Source organism: Misgurnus anguillicaudatus, chromosome 15, assembly GCF_027580225.2.
Source record: "Misgurnus anguillicaudatus chromosome 15, ASM2758022v2, whole genome shotgun sequence".
Taxonomy (NCBI): domain Eukaryota; kingdom Metazoa; phylum Chordata; class Actinopteri; order Cypriniformes; family Cobitidae; genus Misgurnus; species Misgurnus anguillicaudatus.
In genome coordinates, this window is record NC_073351.2 from 25,758,560 (window position 1) to 25,773,029 (window position 14,470).

General features: G+C 35.9%; 1 protein-coding gene across 1 annotated transcript; it reads right to left on the minus strand.

The window, feature by feature from the left end:
* Window positions 1-1,734: 1,734 nt before the first annotated feature.
* On the minus strand, window positions 1,735-9,367 carry LOC129419419 (chitin synthase chs-2). The gene is made up of 19 exons (XM_073853661.1): window positions 9,272-9,367; window positions 7,705-7,846; window positions 7,363-7,542; window positions 6,219-7,243; window positions 6,040-6,129; window positions 5,802-5,954; window positions 5,533-5,710; window positions 5,355-5,453; window positions 5,083-5,224; window positions 4,791-4,991; window positions 4,426-4,710; window positions 4,148-4,327; window positions 3,671-4,061; window positions 3,539-3,570; window positions 3,372-3,436; window positions 3,054-3,164; window positions 2,709-2,926; window positions 2,504-2,591; window positions 1,735-2,417 (listed from the first exon to the last, which is right to left on the minus strand). Exons 1-19 carry the CDS (start codon window positions 9,307-9,309, stop codon window positions 2,280-2,282), a joined length of 3,756 nt encoding a protein of 1,251 aa, XP_073709762.1. The 5' UTR covers window positions 9,310-9,367; the 3' UTR covers window positions 1,735-2,279.
* Between the last annotated feature and the right edge of the window lie 5,103 nt (window positions 9,368-14,470).

Here is a 14,470-nt window from a genome sequence, read left to right on the forward strand (position 1 = left end):
GACACTGATTGTTCAAACATTCGCAAACTGCATCGCTAACTTGTGTCGTTGGACTGTCATTAGAAGCATCCTGTTATTATCATATGTAGACTTACGTACGTTGATCATGCTTTTGAACAAAATAAGCAAAAAAAAACATGTAGTACAGTCTATATCCATCATTCTAAATATATTAAAATTTTATTTTACGTCTTTAAATTTGTAAACAGAATGAAAGCGCTGCATTTGAAAACTGCGCATGTGCGCAATCCTACCAGCTTTAAGACCCTGGGGAATCCGTGGGAGAGTGACGTAAATTAAAAGGTGCGCGTGAATTAAATATCTTGAAAATAAACAACAGATAACTAAATCTTCCGATGCATGTTATTTACAGCAATAACATTAAATCTATTTGCACAGATTAATTCACCTCCCACGTGACATCATCAACTATGTTGTTAAACCAACATATTATTTATACTTATATAGGTACTATTTATATTATTATAGCAACATTACACACTAACTAGGGTTTACAAAAATGGGATCAAGAACGTAACCTTACCTCTGAAGTCAGTCGGAAATGTGAAGCTCATTACCATGTTTAAAAGATTCCCTCATGCAATGCTGACAGGAGTTTGCTTACAGGCTGTGAGTCCGAAGTGGGAGGAATTATGTCGGTCTTCTCTACATCACCAATCCCAGGAAGTAAACTGTTGCCTACAATCCATGTTTGTTGTAGTCCAAGACAAGAGATTTACGTTGGAGACGATAATCATCGTTTACTTTGGGGTACTTTTTGCATATCGTTAACATGTACTAATACACACCTACAAAGTACAAACCATAGACTGTAAAAAAGATGGACGACGCGACTTCGCCTCCCACCATTGTAATGAATTGAAGCCAAAAATGTCCGACCACGGTCGCCGCCATGTTACGTAAAAACGTCAGTTTGGAGCCAAGGCATGCGCAGAAGGAATCATACGTGGAGCCAGAGGCGGAGCCGCTGTATCAAACTTCCGCCCAAACGCTAGCATGCCCAATTCAACCACGCCATTCATAAAGACACGCCCTGTTATCATCAAATTACTTACTAAAATGAAACTTATCACAAAAATAAACACTTGAACATATATCAGGGTGATAACAACTACTTGAAAGGACCAAAACCATCTTTCGAAAACTTTTACTGGAAGTGTAAATATTTTTTTTATTTAGAGCATAGTCCCATTCATTTGAATGGAGAGGGCGGGGTTATGACTTGTACTGCAGCCAGCCACCGGGGGGCGATCAAAGCGCAAGAGACTTCACTTTTCAAGGCTTATGAGGCACACCCGGTACAAACCAAAGTAAATGTAAACTTAATGTAATGCTCTTTAAGTTTAAATTCAGCTTGATTGCTTTTTGTGATTTACTCTTTTCATAAAACCACCCTATAATGAAAAGAACATTAGATGACAATAATCTTGATATCTTTTGATTTAACACTCATGTCAAAGACTGAAATTAAAGTGAAATCAATGATTGAAATCAAAATTTGATGCTCCTATCTATGAAACTTAAGCCTGGATTTCACCGACATGTTAAAAAATATTCTCACATCAAAATTATATAATATACTAATTTCCACTGATATGCTAAACATTTTTGTTAACCTAAAAGTTTTTACATCGTTACAATCGACGAATCAACAAACTTGAATCATTTTTATTGTCTGTTTTTAAACAATTTTTAATTTATTACAAGCCACTGAACATTGAACATTTCTCTTTATTACACATAAATAAAGACAGCAGTTTTCAAGAACATTCATCAACATCTTTAACACATTTCATTACATTCATCAAAATCACACAGTCAGATCATCAATACTGATTAAAGTGTCACAGTCAAGTCAAAGTTTTATTGGCTTGATTTATCATTTAACATTTAAACATTTTTAAACATTTAAACAGTGAAGGTACAATTGTATACAATATAAAAAATAAATAGGAATTACAACAGGGATCACGCTATAAGTGCAAAAGTAAAATACTATAAATATAAAAAAACATCTCACCTTCACCATATTATTTACAATAATATATTATATCATGGCAAAATAAATAAAACCTGGCAAGGGTATTTACTTCATATTTTCGGTTATGTTTCATATTTCTTGTTAATTCACAGTGCACATTTTTGTCCTTGTAGGTAACAATAAGGGATGAAGGTACTTGTGGAAACAAAATAAGCAGTACACATACAGTACAGTTTATGGACATACAGTATAAATGTCCAGTGCAAAATGGCATTCATCACTCAATGTTTTCAGCTTCATCGTAATCTTCATCTTGGTATTCTTGGTCCTCTTGGTCATCATGGTAATCTTCTTCATCTTGGTCGTCTAGGTCATCTTGGTCATGTGACTCAATTGACTCTGAAACTGGTGAAGCCTATTAAAATATTGACATTGTTATTTTCAAAGTTAGTTCCTAGAAATTCTATTCATTCTTAAAAAAAATACAATCTATTAACTGACCTGTAATTTTTTTAAAGCTTTGGCACGTTTCTTGTAAGATTTGGTGTATGTATCCACATACGCCACGAAATGGATTAACGTATAGATTCTGTAATAAGAAATCATAAGTAACTGTAATTAAACTGTACTTTTCAAATGAGAGCCATGTTTTATCTCAACATCATGTTGATTTCCAAACACACATTTTGTGTGCAAGTTTTTTTACCTGTGGTATATCATTGCAAAAAACTGTAGTATTAGCAATGCCGCAAAGCCCAGTAGAAACATCAGTGCAATAGGATCAATGAAAAGCACTTCTGTATTGGACTGAGTCCCATTCGGATAAATCTTTGGGATCTTTATGGAGACTGCGCTACCAATAGTTTGAAGGACGAATGTTGCCACCAACCAAAGTGCATTGCAGAAGAAATAGGCAAATGTCACCTGTACAGAAAAAGAAGGAGGAGCTTATAGGAAGTGCCTTTTTTAGATGTTTGACTCTTTTTTAAATAAACTCATGTTAAATAGATGTCTAAAGATGAAGACTAATGCTTCATTTGCACATGCATACCTTATTTCTTAGTTCTATTAGATCATTAGCAATTTTTTCCTGTTCCTCTTTATTTTCTTTAAGTGGCTCTAGATACCGTAGCTGCAGCTCTGTCCAAAACTCAATTTCCTCCTAAAGATAAATCACACACTGTAAAAAATATCTGTAGAAATTACAGTATTACTGGCAGCTGGTTGCCAGTAACTTACTGTAGATGTAACATCTTTATCTTCTACAGTAAATTACTACCAGCTGCAAAATTACAGTTTTTATGGTACATGCATTAAAATCCATCAGCAGAAAGAAGATTACAAAAGATGTTTCATGGTTTATATTTACCGTTGGAAGTGTAGCCTCTTGCATTGGAAAATTAAAAGGTTTCTCCTGCAGACGTTCAATCCAAGCTATTGAAACAAAACATACGCATTTACATACTGTTATTCTTACTGCTGTTTCTTCAACATGTACAAATGTGGAAAAATGTATGAAAGGTAGACAGTACTTACTTTGATATGCATCTACTGAGCACTCCGCTACACTAGAGCGTAAAAATAAAACGATGTAATTATCAGTCAAATTGTTAATTTCAATAAAATAATTTAGTAATCTTCCAAATACAGTACTATAGACCCATTTACCTTTCTGCTTCTACTGGAACTTCCACTTGTGGATTTTCGGTCATTGTTATGCTTTCTGCTGCTTGGTCCTCATTCATAACTTGATAAGATTTCAAACACGGACATTTACAACATGCAGCCCGCATGACGTGCTTCTTGATGGTTTCGACAGCTGTACCCTTAGTCTTGTCGCTGCTTTCGCGAGTACCCCACGTGACAATGTTCATGTTGACTATGGAGTAGATGGCCAACACTAGATACCCACTAGGTATGCAAATGAAGTATAAAAGTCCATAGATGACCAATGTGAACTCCTGAGGGTGTAGAGCAGCCGTGATGAAATACAACAGCACCATGCTAATGAGAAACAGGCCACTGGGAGTAATGAAAGTGTTCTGCACTATTAAATCACCTGTGAGGGTTGATAAAAAAACATTGGAAATCAATTCCTTTGGAGAAAGAGAAAAATATCTATTAATAATTAAAAACATATTTTACCTAGGATGGAGAGAATTGTTCCTGCCATGAGAAATGCATACAGTACACTCATGACTGCTCCAATTGTAATCTGAGTGTCAGGCTTTAGCTTGAAGCACAGTATCAGGTAAATAAAAGGAGGCACTACAGCTAGAAAAAGGGCCCAATTTCCTTCCATGTTAAAGATGAACATGAAACTTCCTGTAAAAGACAAAGCTTTTAGTTATAGATAAGTGTTGCAATTGTAAATATGTCATAGTAGCATCGCTTTTCTATAATAATTTATATCATCAACTTACCAGATATCATCAGACAGATAGTGGCAGGGCCCAAGATAGAAGCTCCCATGCTAATAACCTGGTACAAAATGAACAATTTTGAGATAGAGCTGTTCTTCTCAGCAGTCAAACTTCCTGAGCCCAAAAGGTCAATGGTGTTGGCCATGGTTGAGGGTCCCCAGCGTCTGCGCTGGTTGTAAAATTCTTTAAAATCCTGCGGAGCGTTTGTGTAGGCATCAGATGCTGCGCAGTACTCCACCCTCCATCCCTGCTGGAGCAGCAGAGTACACAACCAGCGGTCCTCACCTGACATCACACCACAAATTAGTTTATGGAGAAACTCGATTTACTTACTAGTTGTCAGTGGTTAGCTACAGGTAACTCACCTTGATCGTACTGAACATAGTGGCTGGCCTCAGAGGCTTTGGTTGAGTACGTCTTCATGACGTTGTCGTCCATGAGTGCCGCTCCTCTGAAAAGACTGAAACAGCCAGGACTGCACAGGACGCAGCCGAGCACGTGCTCTGCAGACTTTTGCAGCCAGTGGCCTACAGCGTATTCAAACTTCTGATACCACACCATGGGCCCTTCATTCAAATAAATGTATAGTAAGTATCTATGCCAGAAGAACAATATGTGTGTATAACATATAGCAGCTAAATTTAGTTATTATCTTACCTGAGCCTGTCGGGTGAATCCTGCCACAGGCAGCTCCAACCTCTGGGTAGAGTCTCAGCCTGTCGATTAATAGCATCAGTGCAGATGGCTGGAAATCAGTATCACCATCCACAGCCAAAATGTATGTGTTCTCCTTTTCTTTCTGAGAACCATGAGCAAACATGGTCAATTCATGCAGCTAATATGAATCTTCAATGTTATTTATGACATAATATAATAACTAAACTGTATTGTAACATATAATAATGACCAAATATTTAGAATCTCCTTACCTTAAACTGTTTTTCAAGGCATTTTAATTCTCCACCTTCTTCAAACATTTTGTAGTATTTTCCATTAAGCCTCCAGCCAAGAAGGTAGTACAGGTACATTATCTGCAAAGAGAAACGTCAGATGAAATGTAGCAACTATATGTACTCCAACTAATCCATAGCTGGCCGCAATGAATGATATCTGAGACCATCTTTTCTTGTGACGGATCTTCTTCTTGTCTTTGAGGTGAACCGTCAACAAGTTGCCTTTAGGGAGCGTGTATTCCAGCCGACCACCGTATGGAGTTTCTATGACTTTTTGAGGAGGAAGTGGTGGCCTCTGTTTGAACACACATTTTTCCTCTTCACTGAAAATGCTAACGGATGCATGGCAACAAGAGTTTGAGGTTAGGTTTTGCTCTTTGTCCCGGTAAGCAAAAAAAGTTGTGAATAACTAGCAAAACTTACGTGTAGACTTCTTTGACTACGTCCACCAGGGTTTCAGCGTATTCATTTGCATGCCGTGTATTATTAACGTCCTTGAAAGCGTCATCAAAAAGCATGTGGAATTCAAACTCCACATCGCTTTGTTTATCTGTTTTTGGTTTGTATTTGTCAAGCCTGGTAGCAAAGAAGATGATGGTGTTAATGCAATTTGGATTTTATGCAACTGATGAAATGTTATTTACACTTAAAGATGTTCTACCTGAATATAGAGATGATTAACTTCATCATTTCCTCATAGGTCTCATGCCACATTGTTCCACACAAAAACACTTTGATGGTTTCCTGTGATCTGAGGAACACAAAATGTGTTAAATAATGCTTCAAATTACAAAACATTAAAATCGCAGTTTTTTTCCAACAAGAGGACAAGTTGGTTACCTTTCCTGCTTTATTTTCTTTTTGACCTCAAAACGTGTGTTCAGCAACATGGACTGTTCCAGAAATGTCCCGTCATACATGCGTCTCACAAACAAATCTCTTGTCCTTTCTATTCTGTGGATCTTCAGGTACCAGACATAAATTGTACTGAGAATGAGTCCCAACCACCAGCACAGAGCAGAGCTGCCCATGCATGCCAGTCTGCCTGTATTCATGGTCACCACAATGTCCCGGGAACACACAGTTCTTACAACGTCCAATATCATCAAGCTCACCCATTTGTCATCATTAGTCCACTGAACCTTTTCACAATAGGTAGAATTTGGTTTTGCAAGCCCCATAGGCATGAAAACAACTGGAACAAAAAACACGATCAAAACTGCGAATGACACAAGGTACATGGGCATGATGAAGCTGCGCCGCAGGAAATGCATCTTGCAAGCGACGACCACAAACCAGTGACACAGGGCAGAGGATGCAATCTGGGTAGCCACTAGCAATCCAACCGTGGGTGTTTTAAAAAGAAACACTGCTGTCTTCCAGTCCTGTCCTGATAAAGGAACATAAGCTCCAAGCACAGCTGCAGTAACCACAATTCTTATCAAACTGGAGAAGAGGGCGACCACGTTACGGCATTTCTCTCTTTCAATTTCTTTAAAAATGGATTTTAGAAAGGAAATGTTAAAGAGTGAACTGTAGTTCTCCCACCAGCTCAGAGAAACGATGATGGATCCCCCGATGGCAAGGCCGACTGATATTTTCAACTCAAGAGAGCTTGCATCTGATGCAAGATAACTGATTGCAAAAAGGACGTAACCCACGACGATGAGGACAATGGAGCACGCTGGTATTATTATAAAGCTCTTCTTGCCTTCGTTAAAGCACTGAGCGACCACTTGGAAGACTGCAGACAGGATGCTCACACAGTTCAGTATCATCACATTAGTGACAATGTCAAAGTGTGGCATGGCCACGACTGCTAAGACTGCAGCTCCTAATGCTATCACGAATTCGACAGCAAGCACCTAGAAGAAAAGAGTGATAGAAATAGTTAGAATTAAAAAAAATGTTACGTGGTCCATTTATGTACACATTGTAAAGTTGTGAATAAACAACAGTGTCAAATATATGTATGTTTGCTTACCCACAAAACTTTTTTAGAAGGTACTATTGCAGCCTTGAAGAAGATTTTCCACATGCTCTTAATCAGAAGAAGAACATATGGTGCAACCAAAACAAAGCCGATGCCTAAAAGACCAGTCACATTGTGCTCTACAAATGTAGAATTTTTGTTCCCAAAAGTTATCAAAAGCAGAAATGTTGTCTGTGAAAACAAAAACAAATAACAAGTATTACAGACAGTCTTATTGGTTGTGTTTAATTTATATAGGAGATGGTAAATATAATACTTTTAAACAAAAACATTGTTAGCTGCTAATAATAATAGTACTAATACTAATAGTAATAATAATAATAATATGCTTACTTTACTGAGAAGTGCAAGAGCGAAGACAAGTATGGTAACAATAATACAAGAGAACCATTTTAAACAACGGGCAGCAGGTTTTGGCTTCTTTTCATTTTGAATGACTGGAACTTTTCTGCAGGTGTCCCATGGCTGCGATTGACTATTAAAATAAATATAAATAAATGGTAAAGGATCAATTTGAACAACGAACAAAAGATGACTGAATATTAAAGAGGACATTTATTTCAATATGTAAAACATATTTGGTTCCTTTTATATTTGGCAAATTTAAAAATGTCAAGAAAATTGACTTAGAATAACATTCTGAATAGCTACAGGTCACTTAGCTGTCAAACATATCGCGTTCATTGAACTAATTTCTTTATAATCCAAGCAGCAGAGTTGTATTAATTTTATTTTACATTTTTACAATCTGTTTTTTACTATCTTACATTATGTGTTGCACATTAACAAGACAAAAGCAGCAGAAATGAACACAGCGGGGAGGAACCTACTGCACAGGAAAAAGTTTCAGATCGGAATAGATTTTCTGCGGCACTTGCCGCATCGGCGCATCTCAGTTTGGACTGTCAGAATATCTTATTTTTTATCATATAACATCAGATATCAAGCGTACAGACTTTTGTCACAACGTAGGTACATAACCGACCATAAGGGGCTTTTACACCCTTCTTATTTTAAAAAGTCATAACAATGTACACTTAAATTATGTTACAAGCTCAGATGTATTATTCACATATATTCAGGCCGTTTCTGAGTCGGAATGATGCCAGCCTTTCAGAATTTTAATAATTATAAAGTTGACAATTATTCTTAGTTAAACGTAATTTTTTTGTAATATGCGTATGACTTTCGAATGTAATGCTCAGTTGACTTAAATAAACTAGGCTTCATTACGTATGCAGCCTGCATACATGCGACCTCCGGAGGCTGCAGCTTTTCGATTGTAAAACGGCCACAGGGTTTCCCAAACTGGGGTTCGCGAATTGCGGGAGTTGATACAAACTTTTATTTTAATTAAATCATAAAGAAATTAAATCATACATTTACAAAGGATTTGTAAAATAAACAATCTAAATAAAAGACTATAAGAAATAAATTATATAAAATAGAATTTGCTATCAAATTATTGAAATATTTACTTAAAATCTCAGGGGGTACTTAAAGTTAATATTTTAGGTCAAGGGGGTTCAGCTGACAACCAAAAGTTTGAAAAACCCCGCAATACTACATAAAGGGTATGACCCTCGCGCCACTGAACGCCCCCCAGCACTAGGAGAGAACAATTTGAAAAAAGTGGAAAAATAGACAAATGAATAAAATTGCTAAAATACTAAACATATTTGAGTGTGTTATATCTGGATTTAGAAATAAAACCATATTAGATTAGCATAAAAATATTTAATTCATTGTTGGCTTCTTATTAAATACGTCATCATATGCCTCTAAAGTTCCAAATACTCTAAAAATCGGAATTACTTTTAGCCTACTGAAGAACCAAATACAAGGCAAAATGATTTTTATAAAAGTTTTAAAGAATAAAGGGGTAATTATAGCTCATTACCTGAATTCGATATTTAGATGTTTATCCATTTTATCCATTTTGATGCCAGCCTTTCCTTAATCATCAGCAGATGAGACTGGTCCTTCAAGCTTAAGAAGAATGACAGTACACTTTAAAAGCTTATCATAATGTCCTTCCCCTCATTATTTAAGTCCCTGCCCACCACATACGTACTTTTACTCCTACAACTTTAAGTCCCGGCAATGGTTAAATGATCGCCCAAAAGTCAAGACAGACCTAATTTATTTAAAGGAAAATGTTTAAAACACTATCAAACATATATTTATATTTATTTACTCTGTAGATGTTTCTATATAACACGACTAGCAAATGAGGAAACACAAACCTGCTGTAATTCTATTAATTCTACAATTTAATCAGAATTAGCTGTGATAGACACTGTGTTGCTTATTTTGTATGCTTGATTTATCTTCATATTCAGCTTAGTGTCTAAAAAAAGTGTGGTCCTTGATTTGAATCTTTTATTCGTTTGAATTGGATGCATTAGATTAGTACACAGAGATATCCAAACACTTTATATGTTTGCCACCTGTTTTTAATAAGTGATGTTCCCCTTCACACTTTCGTTCGTTTAAGGAAAATAATTCGTTAACATTTTCTGCCATCTGGAGCTGTATTTTTCTTACATAAGATCTCAGCCCTATAGGCTATTGATATATCAAACGATTACGTATTTTAATTTGCGACATGATTACATACTTGTAAGCTTACTCACCTCATATTGTTCATTATTAAAATTACACGAAGGCGTGATGTTTACATCAGAATGACGCTTGAATTTGGGATCAACCTATAATTAAATGCGGACAAGATAATGTCCGCAACAATTCAGTTGAAATGTCTTTTTATAGCGCTTTCTTTGTTTTGCAATGTTGTAAATCAACTTACAGAAAATGCCTTTAAAAATACCGTAGTGACATAAGGAAGAATAAATAATAGAAAGCAGGAAAATTATACAATATATAGAATACATGGTATTATAAAATATATAGTCTGATTTACGCTCAAAGGGGGAAACTATTAACGCGCAAGTGTTCAAGGCTAAGGTTCGAGGCTGTTTGTTTTATGTCAGAGATTCCCAGACATTTTAGGCTATTTCAAGACCCATAGACAGGTATAATATGTCTCAGGACCCACTGTGAGCCTGTCTGTGTATCCCAGGCTTAAATCTTATAATCTATTTATGAGATTATGATCATCAAAGTTTGATTTCAGTCATTGATTTGACTTTAATTTCAATCGTTGACAAGACCTTAGTCAGTTAAAAAAAAACAGGTTATGTTGTCACAGAATAATCTCTACATTATAATGTGTTTTTATGTAGAAAACAATATGCTTATACACAAAAAATGACTATAATAATTTAAAAAATAATGATATTTTTCAAATAAAGAAACATTGGCTTTATACATGGAATGAATAACATATAATACGAAAAACTCCCTTACAATACCACAATAGATTATTTTAAGTTATCAAAACCTTTTTTATTCGCAATCATTATTTTGACTAAATTGTTTTTGTGTCATATTGCGCAACAGACGTGGGCACCGACTTAAAAAAGCGCACAGTTTGAAACCCCTTTGAGTGTGTTGAGAGACGCAGTTACAGCGTCTGTTACTATGTTGACAATGTTAAAACCAAGATTGTCAACATATTTGTTTTGGATCATTCCTCATTCTTCATTTCTGCGAAATTCCGGAGGAAATACATTTTTAATCAAGAGGAATGTATAGCACACATTGTAGTTTGGGCTAATACGTCTAATTTTCCACCTTTCGTTTATTTTTTATTCTCCTCATGCTTTCCAATAACATGATACTACCACACCTAGTATTTATACGAATCAACTGTCACGCGCAGTCACTTTATAGACGCGGATTGACAGTCGATGAAAGGCTTCTCATTTAAATGTCTGTTGGCTTTGTACAAATTAAGGCGGGGCGAGTTCACGTTTTCCTTAATCAATTGTATTTTTTAACGATCATAAAACACATCTCCAGAACGAGGGTTTCATGTTCATCCTGACACTTTTAGATCTATTGCTCAACTATTGCTTACAGATATGTATTTTATAACAGTTAAAATTGTGCATGTAATCTTAATTTGTTATGTTGTGTCATTTATTAAATATTATGAAAAATATCAAGAGAAAATCGGTATGCGTAAATAGCATCAATATGCCTGAATACTCATTTGCAGTATGTTTGAAATACCCTGACAGTTTTTCACAGAAAAGCCACCCAAATTGATAAAGACAGCTGCATCCTTTCAAGGTTAAGCAATAGGTAGACTACCAAGAAACAACGCCTGTGTAAACTATTTTTACGGATAAAAATTACAGTATACATGGTTGAACATATGACAATGAAATCATGGCGGATATAGTATGTCTGGAATGCATGTTGTGTGTACGCCACACACATACTATAATAGAACATAATGTTTAACAGTGAATAGGTATAGGCCTATTCATTCAATTGTGCACATATAGCTTATATTGTCACAGTATGCGATTTCAGAGGCAGTGGAACACACCCAGACTCAACATAAAGGACTGCACGATGGCCCGGGGCCAACATGAAAGACTCTTGGGCCAGTAAACAACATTTTCACTGGCCCCATCACCCTCAGGCACTAAAATATATTTTCTGCCTGTGGCCATTTGTCTTTATGGATTCTTATGCAATGTTGCTATTGAGACACATTTTCAGCATTGCAAACAAGAACTTCTCAGCAATTTCATGAGGTTTCTCCTACCTTATTAGTTGTTGTGGACACTGCGTGTATTGCACGTTACCTCAGCTGGTAGAGATATGGCAGGAGTGCTATCTAATTATGGGACCAAAGGAAAACTTAATTATTTAACATCTTGGAAGCAGACATTTATGTTTTCGTTGGAACAAGCAACTACCTTAAACAAAACCTCAAAGCTCACAAGAAAAGCTGACGGCACACCGTGCAAAAGGGTTGCTGATGACCCTTCATCTGGTCCACTGAACTTAACAGTGAGACGTATAACACTGTTTTATTAATATTGGTTCGTTATCTTCCTTACAGCAAGATTCTTTTGATATGAGTTCTTCATTTCTTCGCACAGTTAATCCTGATATACCTGAAATTATTGTGAAATTCCAGAATTAAGAGTTTACATTAAAATTGTCTTAACAAACGATGAATAAAATGTATATATATATTATATTTGACTTTTGAATTATTATTTAAAATATGTGACAATGAAATCTTTTTTTTTTTTGATGGGGCCATTGAAAATTTCGGCAGGGCAAGTAAAAACCTGAATCACGGTATAAAATATTCTTTGTGTTGAGCCCTGCTATTGCATTCAGCTGTTAGACAAAACAGATTAAGGTTCAGGTCCTGTTAAAAAGTTCTCACACTAAGCCATAAGAAAAAAGACTTTGTCTGGGCTGTATGGTTCTGTAAAGAACCTTTAACATCAATATATTGCACAAAAGGTTGTTTGTACACTTGTTTTGTTATGTTTTTTGGGGTTTTATGCTTTATTTTTGAGAAGATTGTAGAGAGAAAGTGATAGGGTAGGAGAGAAGATCTGGAAAGGACCACGAGGCAGGACTTAAACTCTGGTACCCTGGAGTGCTGTCCACACGGCCACAGCTCTGACATCAATTCTGCTTCCTAGACTCCACAACTAAAAGTGATTAGATTGGACAGTAGGGAGGATACCTTCACTGTAAAAAATGCAGCGGGTTTCTTATCCGATGCTCTTATTTGAAATGCAACCGCAAATTGTTCCCCAACGATCGAGTGAAGATCACATAAATTACCTCTCTGCTAAATGGACATACATCTGCAATGGGCTCCCTCTATGTGGGAAGAGAAAGATACAGTCATTTATTTATTGCATGTCAGCATTCACGCTGCAATTGAAAAATATATTTGGACAATGCACTTATTCCATTTCTGTCCATGATTTACTCCAGTCAGTGGTTCTCAAACTGTGGGCCATGAGATGGTGCCAGGGGGGCCTCGGTTTTTTATAAAATAAATTAATTTATATCATATCAATTCGAATCATAAATTCTGTGTACTTAAATCTCAGAAAAAGAATACTACTAACCAACAGCACTACAGTGAATAATTTAATTGATTTAATTTTGTTTAATTAAAATGAAAATTTACAATGTTTTATGTCATAAATTTTCTTTGGGGGGGCCATAAAATGATGCACCGTATTCAATGGAGGCTGCACGCTGAAAAAGTTTGAGAACCACTGATCTACTCTACACTGTAAAAAATCTTTGCTGCCTTGAATCAACTCAGATTTTAAGGGGCCATGTCACAAAACTTTTTTAAGATGTCAAATAAATCTTTGATGTCCCCAGAGCACGTATGTGAAGTTTAGCTCAAAATACCATATAAATGATTTATTATAACATGTTAAAATTGTCACTTTGTAGGTGTGTGCAAAAATGTGGCGTTTTGGGTGTGTCATTTAAAATGCAAATGAGCGGATGAAGTGCAAACACTGATCACAATGATGGTGATTTGTTGCAATTGAAACTCAATTGTGCTGTGAATTATTTTCTCTCTCTTTCTCTCTGCACTGAAATGGCAGTGCTGTTGTTGGATAGTGCAGATTAAGGGGCGGTATTATTATAATAAGAGCTCCTTATGACATCATAAAGAGAGCCAAATTTCAACGACCTATTTTTTCATGTGCTTGTAAAGAATGGTTTCCCAAAACTAAGTTACTGGGTTGATCTTTTTAACATTTTCTAGGTTGATAGAAGCACTGGGAACCCAATCATAGCACTTATATGGAAAAGTCAGATTTTCATGCCATGGCCCCTTTAAAAGTTATGTCAACTTTATTTATCTTGACAAGGGATGGGTTGGTATTTGCTCATCTGTTCAAAAGTTTAAGGCAGCAAAGATTTTCTTTACAGACTTAGCCAAGGACACGCCATATCTGTCAAAGTAAATATGACATATAATTTTTTTCAGTTTGGCATGCATTACTCATTTATTTATTCTAAGAAATCATGAGGAACTTAATGCGGCAGTAGATGAAAAATTATTTTCAAATCAAAAAACCCTGTTAAAAATATGAGGAAGAAAATCGCAATGGGACTTTCCGTTACACTTTTAATTTCTCACAGGTGACAGATTTATGAGAGGCCAATGTTATGACAGATA